Genomic DNA, 14,592 nt, shown 5'->3' on the forward strand with positions numbered 1-14,592 from the left:
TGCCTGATAGGTTTTGTAAGCACCTGCAGGCAGTTCTAGCAGAGCAGAGCATGCGCTGCAGGGCACCGAACACAGGCACGCATCAGCGCCTAAAAACCTCCTCACAACATGGCGAAGAGAGGACCCGGATTCGGTTTGCCTGATAGGACTTGTAAGAGCCTGTGGCAACTCTAGCAAGTAGAGCAGAGTGTGTGCCGCGGGACACCGAAGACAGGCGCGTATCAACGCCAAAAATAAAAAGAAAGGGGGATCTGTGGGGAGCAAACCGGACTAGACTGTTACTGGAATTAAGACTTATTCTATGCATCTGCTCTCCCACAATATGGCGCTGGGAGAGAAGTAAACAGCTTCTGCACAGCTGCCTCCAGTTCAACTAATAAACTGTAGGACTTGCTCCTGATTGGAGGAGAGCAGCGTACTCGGCGTGTGGGCAGCCGAGTTAGGATTGGCGGAGGAGGACTATAAAGGAGGAGAGAGACGGCATGCACCAGGAACATCTATGGGGAACATCTAGCTGAAGGAACACCTGTGCAGCCCCCGAGAAGAGCCGGCCGGCGGTGTGCCGCTCCCCTGCGGAAGTGGGGAATGCGGCCAGGGGGAACTGCCCTTCCACGGAGGTGGAAGGGATGGTGGCCAACCCGGGAAGAGCCAGCAGCAAACCCGGGGAGGGCCGAGCAGACAGAAAGAACAGCGCAGGGTCCTGTGTCGTTCCCCCACGAAGACGGGGAGCGACAGGCCCCAGATTGGGATAGGACAAAAGCTTCTATGTTGGGACAGGTAGACCTGGATAGTGCTGTTGCATGTAATATGAGCCAAAAATTGAGCCATATATTTAACTTTGAATTTTCTTGCATACATAAAAAGTGAAAGTAATTTTAATAATAAAAGTTATTTAACTCAATGCATGCAGCATGTTATCATTTTAATGTACAATGTGAATTTATTAATAAGATATTTAACAATTTTATAAGTCTTCAAAGTCAGGTGCATGTTTTATACTTATAGCACATCTTGATTTGGAGTTAGCCATATTTCAGGTGCTCAGTACCCTTATGTGGGTAGAAGCTACTCTAATTAAGAATACAGGTCTAGAAAATGATATGTCATCACTATGGTTTGAATATGTCTCCGCCAAAATTCATGTTTAAACTTAATTACTATTTGGGTGACATTAAGAGGTGGAGCCTCTTTGGACGTGATTCTGACATGGTGGCACCACCCTCATGAATGGAACATTGTCTTAGGAAAAAGCTGCTGAGAACTCTCTTCAGCCCTTTTCTGCCTCTCCATCCCTTTCTGACATGAGACTACTGCATTCCTGCCCTCTGGAGGATGCAGTCCCAGGCATCATCTTGGACAGAGAGCAGCCCTCACTAGAAAGCACCTGCTAGCATCTTGATCTTGGGCTTCTCCAGAACAATGGGAAATCCACTTCTATTGTTATAAATTACCTGGTCTGTGGTATTTTATTACATCAGCACAAACAGACTAAGACACATATGCCTATGGAAGTTTTGAGGATCATGTTAAAATGTTAACACAGATTCAGTGGTCAGATAGAGCAGGTGATACTATGCTTCTTATAGGCTCCCAGCTGAAGCCAACGATACTGGCTCCTGGACCACACTTTAGGTGGTTGGGACAAGTCTTCTTTGGTGAGTATCTTTTTTTATTCAAAAGATTTCCCCATATTTGAAATTCAACAACTCTGTATTGAGAAGTATAAACTGATAAGCTAATGATTAAGCACCATATTTGAATGTGGAACAATATTAATAACTTTTAAAATAAGCAACATTCTATGTAGTATTCGTAGAAGCACTGTGGTCATTTATTCCTCTTTTTCTTTTTTGAACTTGAGAATCTGCCAATATGTTACCGGAATGCTTTCATAAGAATGCACTTAAGCACAGGATAAGTGCTTATAATTCTAACTTCAGGGATTTGGAACATTAAATATTTTAATAAAAGAGACAATGGGACTGCAAGGGAAATTTTACAATAATACCTCTCAAAGCTTTAAGGGCACTCTCTGGTCCAGGATATGAATATTTCATGCACTCTCCAGAGAGAAACATAAGGAGAAAATTTTCATTTCCTCCTGATCATTCCATGTGAGGGACAGATAGAGCCCTACGGTCAGATCTTGAGTCTTTGTTCAACACATAAATCTGGAAATTTAAGCAGCTATGTGCACAACTATCCTTGTTCTACAAACAGCTTTTGAAGCAAGAGTAGCGATCTGAGGGTGAGCAGTGATCTGGAAGGCCTGAGAATTTGAAAATATGTTCTCACTAATCACTGCCTCACTGTGCACTTTGGCAAAAAGTTTATTCTTTATTTTCTCCTCTCTGGGATGGTAAGAATAATGCTTATTGTAGCCATAGAATGAAGTTGTCCTAGGGACATGTGAAGGAACTTGGTGAACCACAGCATTCTATCTGCTTACAAATTATTCACATGCTGAAAAGAAGGTATTGAATCTTAAAGACATGCTCAAGAGGTAATTTGAACTGACAAAATTATCAAGTTCTCAGGGCCTTTTCTACTGGTGAATTTCGTAATAGTTGCAATTATCTTTTTTTTTAAATGGTTTTTTTTTTTTGACAGGCAGAGTGGACAGTGAGAGAGAGAGACAGAGAGAAAGGTCTTCCTTTGCCGTTGGTTCACCCTCCAATGGCCGCCGCGGCCAGCCCACTGCAGCCGGCGCACCGCGCTGATCCGAAGGCAGGAGCCAGGTGCTTCTCCTGGTCTCCCATGGGGTGCAGGGCCCAAGCACCTGGGCCATCCTCCACTGCACTCCCTGGCCACAGCAGAGAGCTGGCCTGGAAGAGGGGCAACCGGGACAGAATCCGGCGCCCCAACGGGGACTAGAACCCAGTGTGCCGGCACCGCAAGGTGGAGGATTAGCCTAGTGAGCCGTGGCACCGGCCCACAATTATCTTTTGAAAAATATATTTTCCACCATAAAAAATGTAAGAAAAGATTCTAATCACAAAAATCTCTCTCTGTACACAGAATAAAATAGAATGTCTAAAGTAATAAGTACAAAGGGACCTTAAGAATTTTTGAATTTTAAAATCTTTGCTTTAGTTCTGACTTGAACTGAGCCTAAAATTATATATATATATAAAGGAGATTTTTTTATTCCTCTAGGAAATACTGCTTAAGCATCATATACCATATTAATTCTGGTTGGTCAAATATATAAAATAAAAAGCAAAGCTACAACACCCTATAAGACAGCATCTTTGTGACCTCTAGAAAGGTAGGTATGTATTAAACAAAACACAAAAGGTACAATCTGCAGAGGAAAATACTAAAATACTTCTATGTATCAAACTTCTGATTTCTGACCATTAAAGTTAACATAAAGGAAATTAAAAAAGAATTACAAACTGAAAGACCGTATTTTATATTCTTAAATGTGTGTGTGTGTGTGTGTGTGTGTGTATGGCAAAGGACTAATCTATATACAAAATAAATAAAAACAGTTCTTACAATATGTGAGCAAAAGAAGAATACCTCAATTGAGAAAATGGGAGAAAGTTTTAATGGGTACTTCACAGATGGAAACTGGAACAATTAAAAGGTGTCCAGGTTGATAGTAATCAAGGGAATTAAAATTAAAACCACAATGAGAGATTATTTATAACTTACCACAGTGGGAAAAATTGTTAATAGCATGTATTAGTGAGAGTGAGAGTTAAACAGATCACTTACACAGTACTACTTATGGGTAAAAACTGCTACAACTATTTTGAAAAACAATTTGGCATTATCTGTTTACTGTTCTGTACTCTGGTTTTGCATTTTTCCTCATAAACTAAAGATATCCAATGTTTATTTAGATTTTCTACATAAGTTACATTTCAGGATAACTTTGAAAGTGATGAAGGAATGTTACTCTCTTTGTGAGACTTAAAGCTAAGAAAATAAAGGTTGAATGATACATTTAGAAAACCACAATTATGAAACCCTTAGTAAAAATATGTAGGTAGGTTTCATTAATGGATGCTAAATCCAATAGGTAAAATTTGCTGGAGAAAATTTTAATAGAGTAATTAGATTGATACCATTTGAAGCCACTCATCAAACTAAGAAGGTCTAAAATTGCGGCAGTAACAACTACACAGTATCACATATTGAAAGTTCTTAGAAAGATATGAAATTGCATGTAGCAAGCCAGTTTGCAGGAAACAGAGGGAAAAAGCAGAGGGTAGCATTTGAGTGATCAGTCATATTCAGAACAAAATAAATCTGAGGACAAATGACGTTGTTCTGCCAAGAAATCAACAGCACAGAAGGTAAAAAGAAGGAGGGGAGCCTCACAAAGTAAAAGGAGGGCAAGTGACTGCATCACTCTTTTAATCATGCAAATTTAATTTCTTTTTTTTTTTTTTTTTTTTTGACAGGCAGAGTGGACAGTGAGAGAGAGAGAGGCAGAGAGGAACGTCTTCCTTTTGCTGTTGGTTTACCCTCCAATGGCCGCCGAGGCTGGTGCACTGCGGCCTGCGCACCGCGCTGATCCGATGGCAGGAGCCAGGTGCTTCTCCTGGTCTCCCATGGGGTGCAGGGCCCAAGCACTTGGGCCATCCTCCACTGCACTCCCTGGCCACAGCAGAGAGCTGGCCTGGAAGAGGGGCAACCGGGAAAGAACCCGGCGCCCCGACCGGGACTAGAACCCAGTGTGCCGGCGCCGCTAGGTGGAGGATTAGTCTAGTGAGCCGCGGCGCCAGCCGCAATTTAATTTTAATAAAAACACCAGGATTTTATTTTTTATAGAAATAGGAAAAAACATCATAAAACACAAAAGACCCAGAATAGTCAAAGTGATACTGAAAGAAATAAATAATAAAGCTAGAAGAATAGTAATATCTAGTGGCATATTACAAAGCTATAATAATTAAAACATGGTGTAATTGGCATAAAACTCAACACATATATCAATGGAATAGAAGAGAGAACCCACATTAATACAGCATATTAATCCACATTAATACAGCAAATTAAATTTTTACAAAGGTATCAAGATGTACATTGGAGAAAGATGGTATGTTTAATAAATGGTATTGGCAAAACTGAATGTGCCTATGTAGAAAGATGAAATGAGAGCTGTACCTCCTACCCAATACAAAATTAAAATCAAGATGAATCAAAGACTTAAGTGTAAGTCCTAAAATACGAAATTGCTAGAAGATATTACAGGTAAAACACTTAAAATATTGGTGTAGGCAACAAGTTTTTTGATAAGACTTCATAAGCACAGCTAGCAAAAGCAAAACCAAATAAAGAGATTACATGAAACTAAAAACTTTGCATATTAAATAACCAATTAAAAGGATGAAGAGACAATTGACAGAATGAGAGAAAATATTTGCAAGTTACTTTTCCAACAAATGATTAATATCCAGAATATATAAGGGACTCAGAAAGCTCAACAACAAAAAATAACCAAACCAATTAAGAGATGAGCAAAGGATCTTAACAGACATTTCTCAAAAGAATAGAAATGTCCAGGGAGCATATGAAAACAAAGTTCAGTTCACTAGCCATCAGGGAAATTTAAGTCAAAACTGCAATGAGAAATCATCACCTCAATCATGTTAAAACAGCCACTATAAAAATGCCAAAACTCACAAATGCTGGCAAGGGTGCAGAGAACTGTTGGTGGGTATGTAAATTAATTCATCTACTATGCAGAACAATATGAATGTTTCTTAAAAAGTAGAAATTGGTGGTTTGACCATGGCCTTGTCTAAATATAATCAGAGTCGGTGAACTCAGGAGGCTTCCATAGCCTTGGCAGCTCATGACAAGAGCCTAGGGTGATTACTGATGCCATAAACAAGAGTGTCAATTTGTTAAGTCAACAACAGGAGTCACTGTGCACTTACTCCTCATGTAGGATCTCTGTCCTTAATGTGCTGTACCTTGAGATTTAATGCTATAACTAGTACTCAAACAGTATTTTTCACTTTATGTTTCTGTGTGGGAGCAAACTGTTGAAATCTTTACTTAATGTCTGCTAAACTGATCTTCTGTATATAAAGAGAATCGAAAATAAATCCTCATGTGAATGGAAGGGGAGAGGGAGTGGGAAAGGGGAGGGTTGCGGGTGGGAGGGACGTTATGGGGGGGAAGCCATTGTAATCCATAAGCTGTGCTTTGGAAATTTATATTCATTAAATAAAAGTTTAAAAAAATAAAGAAAAATAAAAAAAGAAATTGGGGCTTGCATTGTGACATGGCAGGTTAAGCCTCTACCTGTGAGTATCCCATACAGGTGTCAGTTCAAGTCCTGCCTGCTCTACTTCCAGATCCAGCTCCCTGTTAATGTGCCTGGTAAAGCAGAGGAGGATGGCCGAAATGCGTGGGCCCCTGCACCCATGTGGAAAACCCAAAAGAAACTCCTGGCTCCTGACTTTGGTTGGCCCAGCCCTGGCAATTACGGCCATTTGGGGAATGAAACAGCAGATGGAAGACTTCTCTTTCTCTTTCTGTCTCTCCCTCTCTTTCTGAAACTCTTCCTTTCAAATTAAAAAAAAAAAGAAAAGTAGAAATTGAGCTTCCATATAGCCTTAAGGGGTATGTATCCAAAAGAACTAAAATAATTATATCCCAGAGATACCTCCATCACCATGTTCATTGCAGTATTATTCATAATAGCCAAGATATGAAATCAACCTAAAGGTTTATCAACATTGATAGATAAAAAAAAATACAGTACCCACACACAATGGAATATTGCTCATCTATAAAAACAAAAGTAAATGCTGTCATTTGTGACAGAATGGATGGAACTGGAGGTCATTATATTATGTGAGATAAACCACAGACAGAACTATAAATACCCCATGTTCTCCCTTATATGTAAAAGTAAAAAAAACAAAAAAAACAAAAAAAAAAAACCTCAGTGTGATTATAGAATAACAATTACTAGAAGCAAGGAATGGTAGGGGAGATAGAACAATGTTGGATAACTTTTACCATGTCAGAGTTAGATAGAAGGAATAAGTTGCTAGTGTTAACATAGCACAGTGGGTAACTGATGTTCATAATAAACTATTATATATTTTCTGAACAGATACAAGAATGGAGCTTTAAGGATACAATCATTAAATAATTATGACTAAGAGAGAAAAATATAAATTACCTTGATTGGGTAATTGTACATATGTATTGAAATGTCACATTCTACCCTATAAATATGTATAATTATTTTTCCCAATATTTGAAAGATAAATAATTCAGAATGTTATTTACATTTTGATAGGTCAAATCAACTACAAAAAGTAGAGATAATTAAGAAATAGGGTTAATTAGGGAAAGAAGACATTAAAGTATTATTTTGTTAGGTATGATAAGGTTTCCTTTTTATAATGTTATCAGATTAAGATCCATACTGAAATGTTTACAAGTAAAATTGGTATGTTGTATTAGCTTTAATGTAAACAAGACTATTAAGGTATTATAAGATAATATTTTAAGTAAGTTGTTAGTTACCACAGCATTGATGAAGAAGATGAAATTTGGGATAATATCTAGATGTTGCCTTCAGTTTCATGAATGGGGCCCTTTACCAAGAAAGGGGATACAGAAGCAATAGTAGGGTTTAGGGATTAAAAATGAATTTAGAGCATAAATTTAGGTGTCGCAAAGGATCCAGATGGGTGCAGAGGCCATAAACTATCAGTAGCAGCCACTTGTGCCTTTGTGAAGTTTCCTGAAATACTTTTCAGAAGACTCAGAGATTCTGCTACAGGGAGGGTAAAGAAATTGTCTGGATCAATATAATTTTGGGTATTGGCTGAATATATACAAACAATGGGCAGAAAGACATGGCAGTGAGGATTATTACAAGAGAAAAATTAAATGATATACTATGATTCCAGTTTGGATAGGAAAATGGTAAATCCACTTATGTGGTGATGGATTGGAAAATCTTTAGATAATAGCAGTAGGGATAGGTAGAGGTAGTCTCAAAGGAGGAGAATATTGTTTCAAGTATGAGAGAATGGTTTGAACTCAGCAGAGAAGAGTTAAATCAGAAAGGTGCTCATACTTTTGAGTTTTATGGTGATGGGGGAATACAAAGTTTGAGGTTGAGTGTTATCCAGAGAAGGGTAGAGGGATCAATATGTGAACAGCTTGGGAATGTAGAATAGATCAGAGGTGACTGATGGGACTAAGGTTCTAAAGGAGAGGGTAGGGCTCTCCTTTAGTGAAAGGAGTGAGGGGTGTGAAGCAAACCCAAAAGAGGATCATGATGAGGGTAAATTGAGGGTGAACTGATCAGAAGACTGCTCTGTGACTGGTGGCCAAAGACACATGAAAGAATAAAGTGTTAGACCGACTGCTCTTGAGGCATCTAGGCAGATACCCCACGATATGAGAGCTTTACGAGCTCCATTTAACATTTCAAAGGAATGTTGCTGAGAATTGAGTCATAGTGTCTGAATAGTTCTCTTTCTCTGTTAAAGGAAAACACATATCCATGCTCATTTTGCATCTTATAATATATTGATTTTCATTCATTACCAGTCTTATCATATTTCTAATTATATATGCTTAGCATTTTAGGAATAATGTGGAACCTAAAATAAAAATCCTTTCCCCTGCATCTAAGTGTGTGAGAATTGAGTAAAACTTACCTCAGATCTGTGGACCTTGGAAGAAGTCTTTTTTTCCCATTAAAGTAGACTTCAAAATCCTCAATCTTCAGTCTGTGGGCATAGTCTATATATCCAGATATCTCTTGCCCACGAGAATTTTTGTCACGAATGAAGATTACAGACTGGCAGCACAGATGAGAAAAGAGAAGTAAAATGAATAAAAAGTCATTTTAGTAAGTTGTATATCATAATGCAAGCTACTATAGTGTTACATATGTCAGGTCCTATTCCAAGTGCTTTAAATTTCATCCTCACCATGGTGCCATCAGGTAGATACTATTATTGTCTTTTGTCAGATGAAGAAACTTGTAAAATTTAACTGAGCATGCACATAAGGCGTGTTCACAGTAATTCTGTTTAACAATATCAATAAATGACCCTATAAAGTTCTTATTGAGGGCAGATGTTGATTTAAGTGTTTGAAATATCCATATAAATACATATAAGATTTATATATATAATTTATATAAATATATTTAATATTTATTTTATTTATTTTAAAGGCAGAGTTACAGAGAGAGTGAGAAACAGAGAGGGAGGAAGAGAGAGGGAGAGAGAGAGAGAAAGAGGGAGAGCGAGAGAGAGAGGTCTTCCATCCGCTGGTTCTCTCCCCAGATGACTACAATGTCCATAGGTAAGCTGATCTGCAGCCAGGAGCCAGGAGCTTCCTCCAAGTCTCCCATGCCAGTGCAGGGGCCCAAGGACTTGGGTCATCTTCTACTGCTTTCCCAGGCCACAGCAGAGAGCTGGATGGGAAGTGGAGCAGCTGAGACTCAAACTGGTACCCATGTGGAATGCTAGAGCTGCAGGCCGGGGCTTTAACCCTCTGTGCCACAGCACCAACCTCTGAAATATATTTTTTTACTTCAATTATATTATTTGTGTTATTATTTTTTCAGATATTTTTAATTTTAAAAATTATTATTTAAATTGTGCATGTTTATGGGGTAACGTGATATTTTATTGCATGCATATATTATGTAATATCCAATCAGAAAATGTTTATCTCTTCAAGCATTTATAATGAAAACATCCCAAATCCTGTCTTATAGAACAGAGAAATATACAGCACTTTAACAATCTATAGTCATACTACTGTGCTATAAAACCCCAGAAATTCTTAATCCTATCTAGCTGTAATCTAGTACCTGTTCATCAACCTTTCCATACCCTGTCTTTCCTATCTAGCCTCTGGTAACCATTACATGTTTAACTTCTGAGATCACCTATTTCTTAAGCCCCACATGTGAGATCACATGAGACTTGTCTTCATGTGGTTGTATTATTTCACTCAACACAATGACCTCCAGTGCTACCTATATTGTTGAAAACCACAAGATCTAATCCTTTTTTAATACCCAAGTAATAGTCCATTGTGTATATGACCACATTTTCTTTATCAATGGATGAACACCTAAGTATTTTCCATTTCTTGGCAAAAATAAAGAGCAATGCAATACATAGGTGAGTACAGTTGTCTATTTTTAAATCTTTGTCCAAGCATTTAGAGATTTCAATGCCTTTTTCTCTGTCTCTCACATAAGTGGCAGTGCCCCAAACACTTGGACCATTTTTCATTGCTTTCCCAGGCACATTGGTAGGGAGCCAGACTAGAAGTGGAGCAGCCAGGACATGAACTGGCACCCGTATTGGATGCTGTCATAGCAGCTGGTGGGTTAACCCACTGCACCACAATGCCAATTCCTACATAGCACCTTAAGTGAAGGTTTGCAACAGTTCCACTATTAATTTGGGTTTTTTTCTGATTCAATCTTGAATTACTCCTTTAATCCAATTTTTTCCAAAATATGCAATTGATGTGTTATTCAGTACAAAATACCCAAAAACGGGGCAGTCTGTCCCTACAAGCTTCTTCCTGGCCTGTGGTAGGCTCAGATTCCTTTTCTTGTGTCCACCAATGCCACAATGTTGAATCTCAAGCACAGCCCACAGATCATCAAGACCAGTGCTGCCTGGTGATAGTGGCCAGAGACCACGGGGATACAGCTTGTATGCTGCTGAGGTGGGCTCACTCCCTGATATCAGCAGCCGCTTGTTATGCTGACTGCGACAGGAGACTACTCAACTGTGACCATGAACTTGTGCCTAACACTGAAGCATGCCCAGAGGCTCTGTCTGCAGGTACTGGGATGGGGACTGGGGCCCTTGGAATCTGCTCAATGCTAGGTTTCACCAACCTGTCTCTGAGTTCCAAAACAGTCCTGAGATTCTTTGCTGTCTGCTCAAGATTGTAGGAAGGATGATGAAGCCAGCAGGCACTGGGTGCATCACATGTAGGGCTCACGGTCACCATGCCCTGTGGAATCTTTGGAGTACACACTGGGCTTGTAAGAGACTAGTCATCACATGCCAAAATAAGCCTGCCTTACCAGGACGCAGGACTTCACCTGATATCGGGCAAGTCCAAGGACTATTTCCAAGCATTTACCTAGTGGTGCAAACTGTTCACATTTGCCTAGTGTTGGGCTTTACTAGCCCAAGACTGAATAATAAGACCCAACCCCCAGACCCCTTGCTGTCTGCCCAATATTGTAAGAAAAAAATAAAGGCAGGTCCCTGGCATCAAGACTGGTTCCAGGCTGGGCACAACTGAATCTCACGGAGGTCCCATGAAACCTCAGGCGTCTATGCCAGGCCCACCCAAGACCAGCAGTGACACAGGCCACAATGAGTTTCATTCTTTAGAGCAAGGGTTTCTGCCTTGCTGGTCAAGTCTAGAAGCTCAATCAGTGAGTACTGGCCTGGAAGTACTGTGAGTGCTGGGCTTTATCAAGTGCTAGCTCTTAAGGTGGCAGGGTAAACTCTGAGCTCCTCCATTCCTTTTTCTGGCCTGTTTCTTTTTTTCTTTTTTCTTTTTTTTTTTTTACATAATTTTCTATATAAGACAACTAAGGAGCAAAGATGTTGAGTACTTTGCTCAAGGTCTTGCAGCAAGCAAAGGGGAAAACTGATATTCAAACCCAGGTTCAGGTACCAGCACTTCTAAACATTAACATACTTTTGACATCTGAATTACTTTCTATTTTCTGTCACAGAGACTTAATCTGGGTCCCTTCAACTTTTAACTATAAATGTTGTTCCTGGTATAAGGCAAACCATTCTGCAGGAGTTGGGGGGGGGGGGCAGAAGGAGAGTGAGAAAGGGAGGGGGGGGAGAGGGAGAGGGGGAGGGTCTAAAATAAGCACCCTCCTTTCAACATGGAACTCCAACAGAAAAAGAAAAACTCTTCTTCCTTTCCCCCCAACAAATGATATATCAGCCTCAGCCTTATTCTGTTCCAGCAGATATTATTCGACTACTGAAAACAAATAAAACTCAACCTTTAAAGTACATTGATGCTCTGGCAAGAAAACGAGTTATACTTAGAGTCCAAAGACAAGTGAAAGCAGGAACCCAGAGAGTAAAGCCCCAAATTCACCTTGCCCTCTAAGCCTTTACCCAACCTCAGGGAATCTAAGCAAGGATTCCATGACCTTTTGAGCTGTAGAAGCAGGAAACAAACTGTCACTTTTCAGGTACAAACCTTAATAGGGGGGCCAGCACTGTGGCGCAGTGGGTTAAACCTCTGCCTGAAGCACCAGCATCCCATGTGGGCACTGGTTCTAGTCCCGGCTGCTCCTCTTCTGATCCAACTCTCTGCTATGGCCTGGGAAAGCAGCAGAAGTTGGCCCAAGTCCTTGGGCCCCTGCACCCACGTGGGAGACCCAGAGGAAACTCCTGGCTTCAGATCAGCTCAGCTCTGGCCTTTGTGGCCATCTAGGGAATGAACCAGCAGATAGAAGACTTCTCTCTCTGTCTCTGCCTCTCTCTGTAGCTCTGTCTTTCAAATTAATAAAATAAATCTTTTTTAAAAAGTTAATAGGACTTATTGTCTGAATTTAAAGCTGAGAAGTAAAAAATTAATTAATTAATAGCTTCCTGCTAATGTGCTTGGGAAGGCAATGGAAGATCACCTAAGTGCTTAGGTGCCTACCACCCTCATGGGAGATGATGGAGTTCCTGGTTCCTGGTTTACATTGCAAACAGTTAAAAACACAAGCTTGAATAGTTGATGTTTATTCTTGGCAAGTACTTAAACTTCTGTACTCTTCAATGTTCTTATGGACAAATGCTGAACTAAAATTATACACATTTACATAGAATTTTCATGTCACTTAAAGCCCCCTTTCCATGGAAATCTAATTCAATATATTTCATTTCTGTCCAAGGGCAGATAAACATCCACTTTGAGATTTTTGTGAAACGTGGAGTTTTCCAATTTTAGAGAACTTTGTTGAGGTTAAACTGCCTATAAGTGTAGGTTCCTTTAGGTTTTCTGTACATTCTTGGGCAAGTCACTCAAACTCTTAATGTGTCTCATATGCATATGTTTTATGCTCTTCAAGAGGCTCTTTAAAAAAAAAAACAAGCACATTTCAACAAAAACAAAATAAAAAAGAAAACACCAAAATCTTATTTGGGCTCAAGCATTTATATAGTTTAGTCATTTTATAGCCTCTCCCTTTGGGTTTCTCCATCAATTCTACATAGCAACAGAGTAATCCCTTCATTTAGTCTTGTATGGGATTGCTCCAATTACATTCAAGTCCTATCAAGGCCTTCAGTCTTAATAACTCAACTTGTAAGCAGCATGCATACACTGTTTCTTCTTTTTTAATGGGGATTCTAGTGCTTAATCATTGTATCTATGATTTTATTTTCAACTAGAAAAATACAAAACTAAAGTCTTTAGAATTCAAAACCTAGGAAAAACAATCATCTATAGGTGTTATCCCACAAATTTCTTTTTTTTTTTTAAGATTTATTTATTTATTTGAAAGTCAGAGTTACAGAAAGAGAAAGAGAGGCAGAGAGAGAGGTCTTCCATCCACTGGTTCACTCCCCAGTTGGCTGCAACAGCTGGAGCTGGGCCAAACCGAAACCAGGAGCCAGGAGCTTCCCCCAGGTCTCCTATACGGGTGCAAGGGCCCAAGGACTTGGGCCATCTTCTACTGCTTCCCTAGGCCATAGCAGACATCTGGATTGGAAGTGGAGCAGCTGGGACTCTAACTGATGCCTATATGGGATGTGGGCACTGCAGGCGGCGGCTTTACCCGCTACGCCACAGCGCTGACCCCCCACAAATCTCTATAGGGTAAATGAAAATGTCTTCATTTATATCTTTCCAGGTATGGCTACATAAGTGTTAAAGTGTATTTAAAATAGTTCAGAGAATTTTTTTAAAATGTATATCGAAATTAAGTCTCTTTTTAATGAATAAAATGTTCCATGAAATTATTAGACAATTGTTTTATTTGAACAGTTGATATTTGATAAGTGTTGATCAACTGTCAAGAAATCAAAACTCAACATCTGACTTATAAAAGCACAGCAAACGGGGCCATCATTGAGGCCTAGTGGGAAAAGCTGCTGTATGTGACACTGGTATTCCATATTGGCATCTGTTTGTGTCCTGTTGCTTCCACTTCTCATCTAGCTCTTTGCTAATGGCCTGGGGAACAGCAAAAGATGGCCCAACTGTTTGGGTTCCTGTACCCACATGGGAGACTCAGATGAAGCTCCTGGCTTTTGGAATCAACCTGGTGTCCATCAATTGTTGACTAGATAGAAATTATGCAATATATATATATATATATATATATTATGGAGTACTACTCAGCTATAACAACAACAACAAAGAAATCTTGTGTTTTACAACAAGATGGATGCAACTGGAAATCATTATACTTAGTGAAATGAGCCAGATCCAAAAAGACAGATATCATATGTTTTCCCTGATCCGAGGTAACTAATAGACCAACTGAAAAGTAATGTAGTATAGTGAAATAGACATTTTGAAATTTGATGATTGTTTATAGCCCTTGTCTCTTCTGCTGAGGAACATTGTTTTTTTTTG

At 39.4% G+C, this 14,592-nt stretch overlaps 1 protein-coding gene across 2 annotated transcripts in view; it reads right to left on the reverse strand.

Annotated features, from left to right (window-relative positions):
• Nucleotides 1-14,592, reverse strand: part of CFAP299 (cilia and flagella associated protein 299) — a 746,834-nt gene that overhangs the window by 96,854 nt on the left and 635,388 nt on the right. For both annotated transcript variants that reach the window (XM_089302635.1, XM_002717091.6), the window contains exon 4: nt 8,655-8,797. In XM_089302635.1, the coding sequence (XP_089158761.1) occupies nt 8,655-8,797 (143 nt within the window). The remainder of the gene's footprint in view (nt 1-8,654; nt 8,798-14,592) is intronic.

This window comes from Oryctolagus cuniculus, chromosome 8 (genome assembly GCF_051225735.1).
Source record: "Oryctolagus cuniculus isolate XC-2025 breed Fujian yellow rabbit chromosome 8, ASM5122573v1, whole genome shotgun sequence".
Lineage (NCBI taxonomy): Eukaryota > Metazoa > Chordata > Mammalia > Lagomorpha > Leporidae > Oryctolagus > Oryctolagus cuniculus.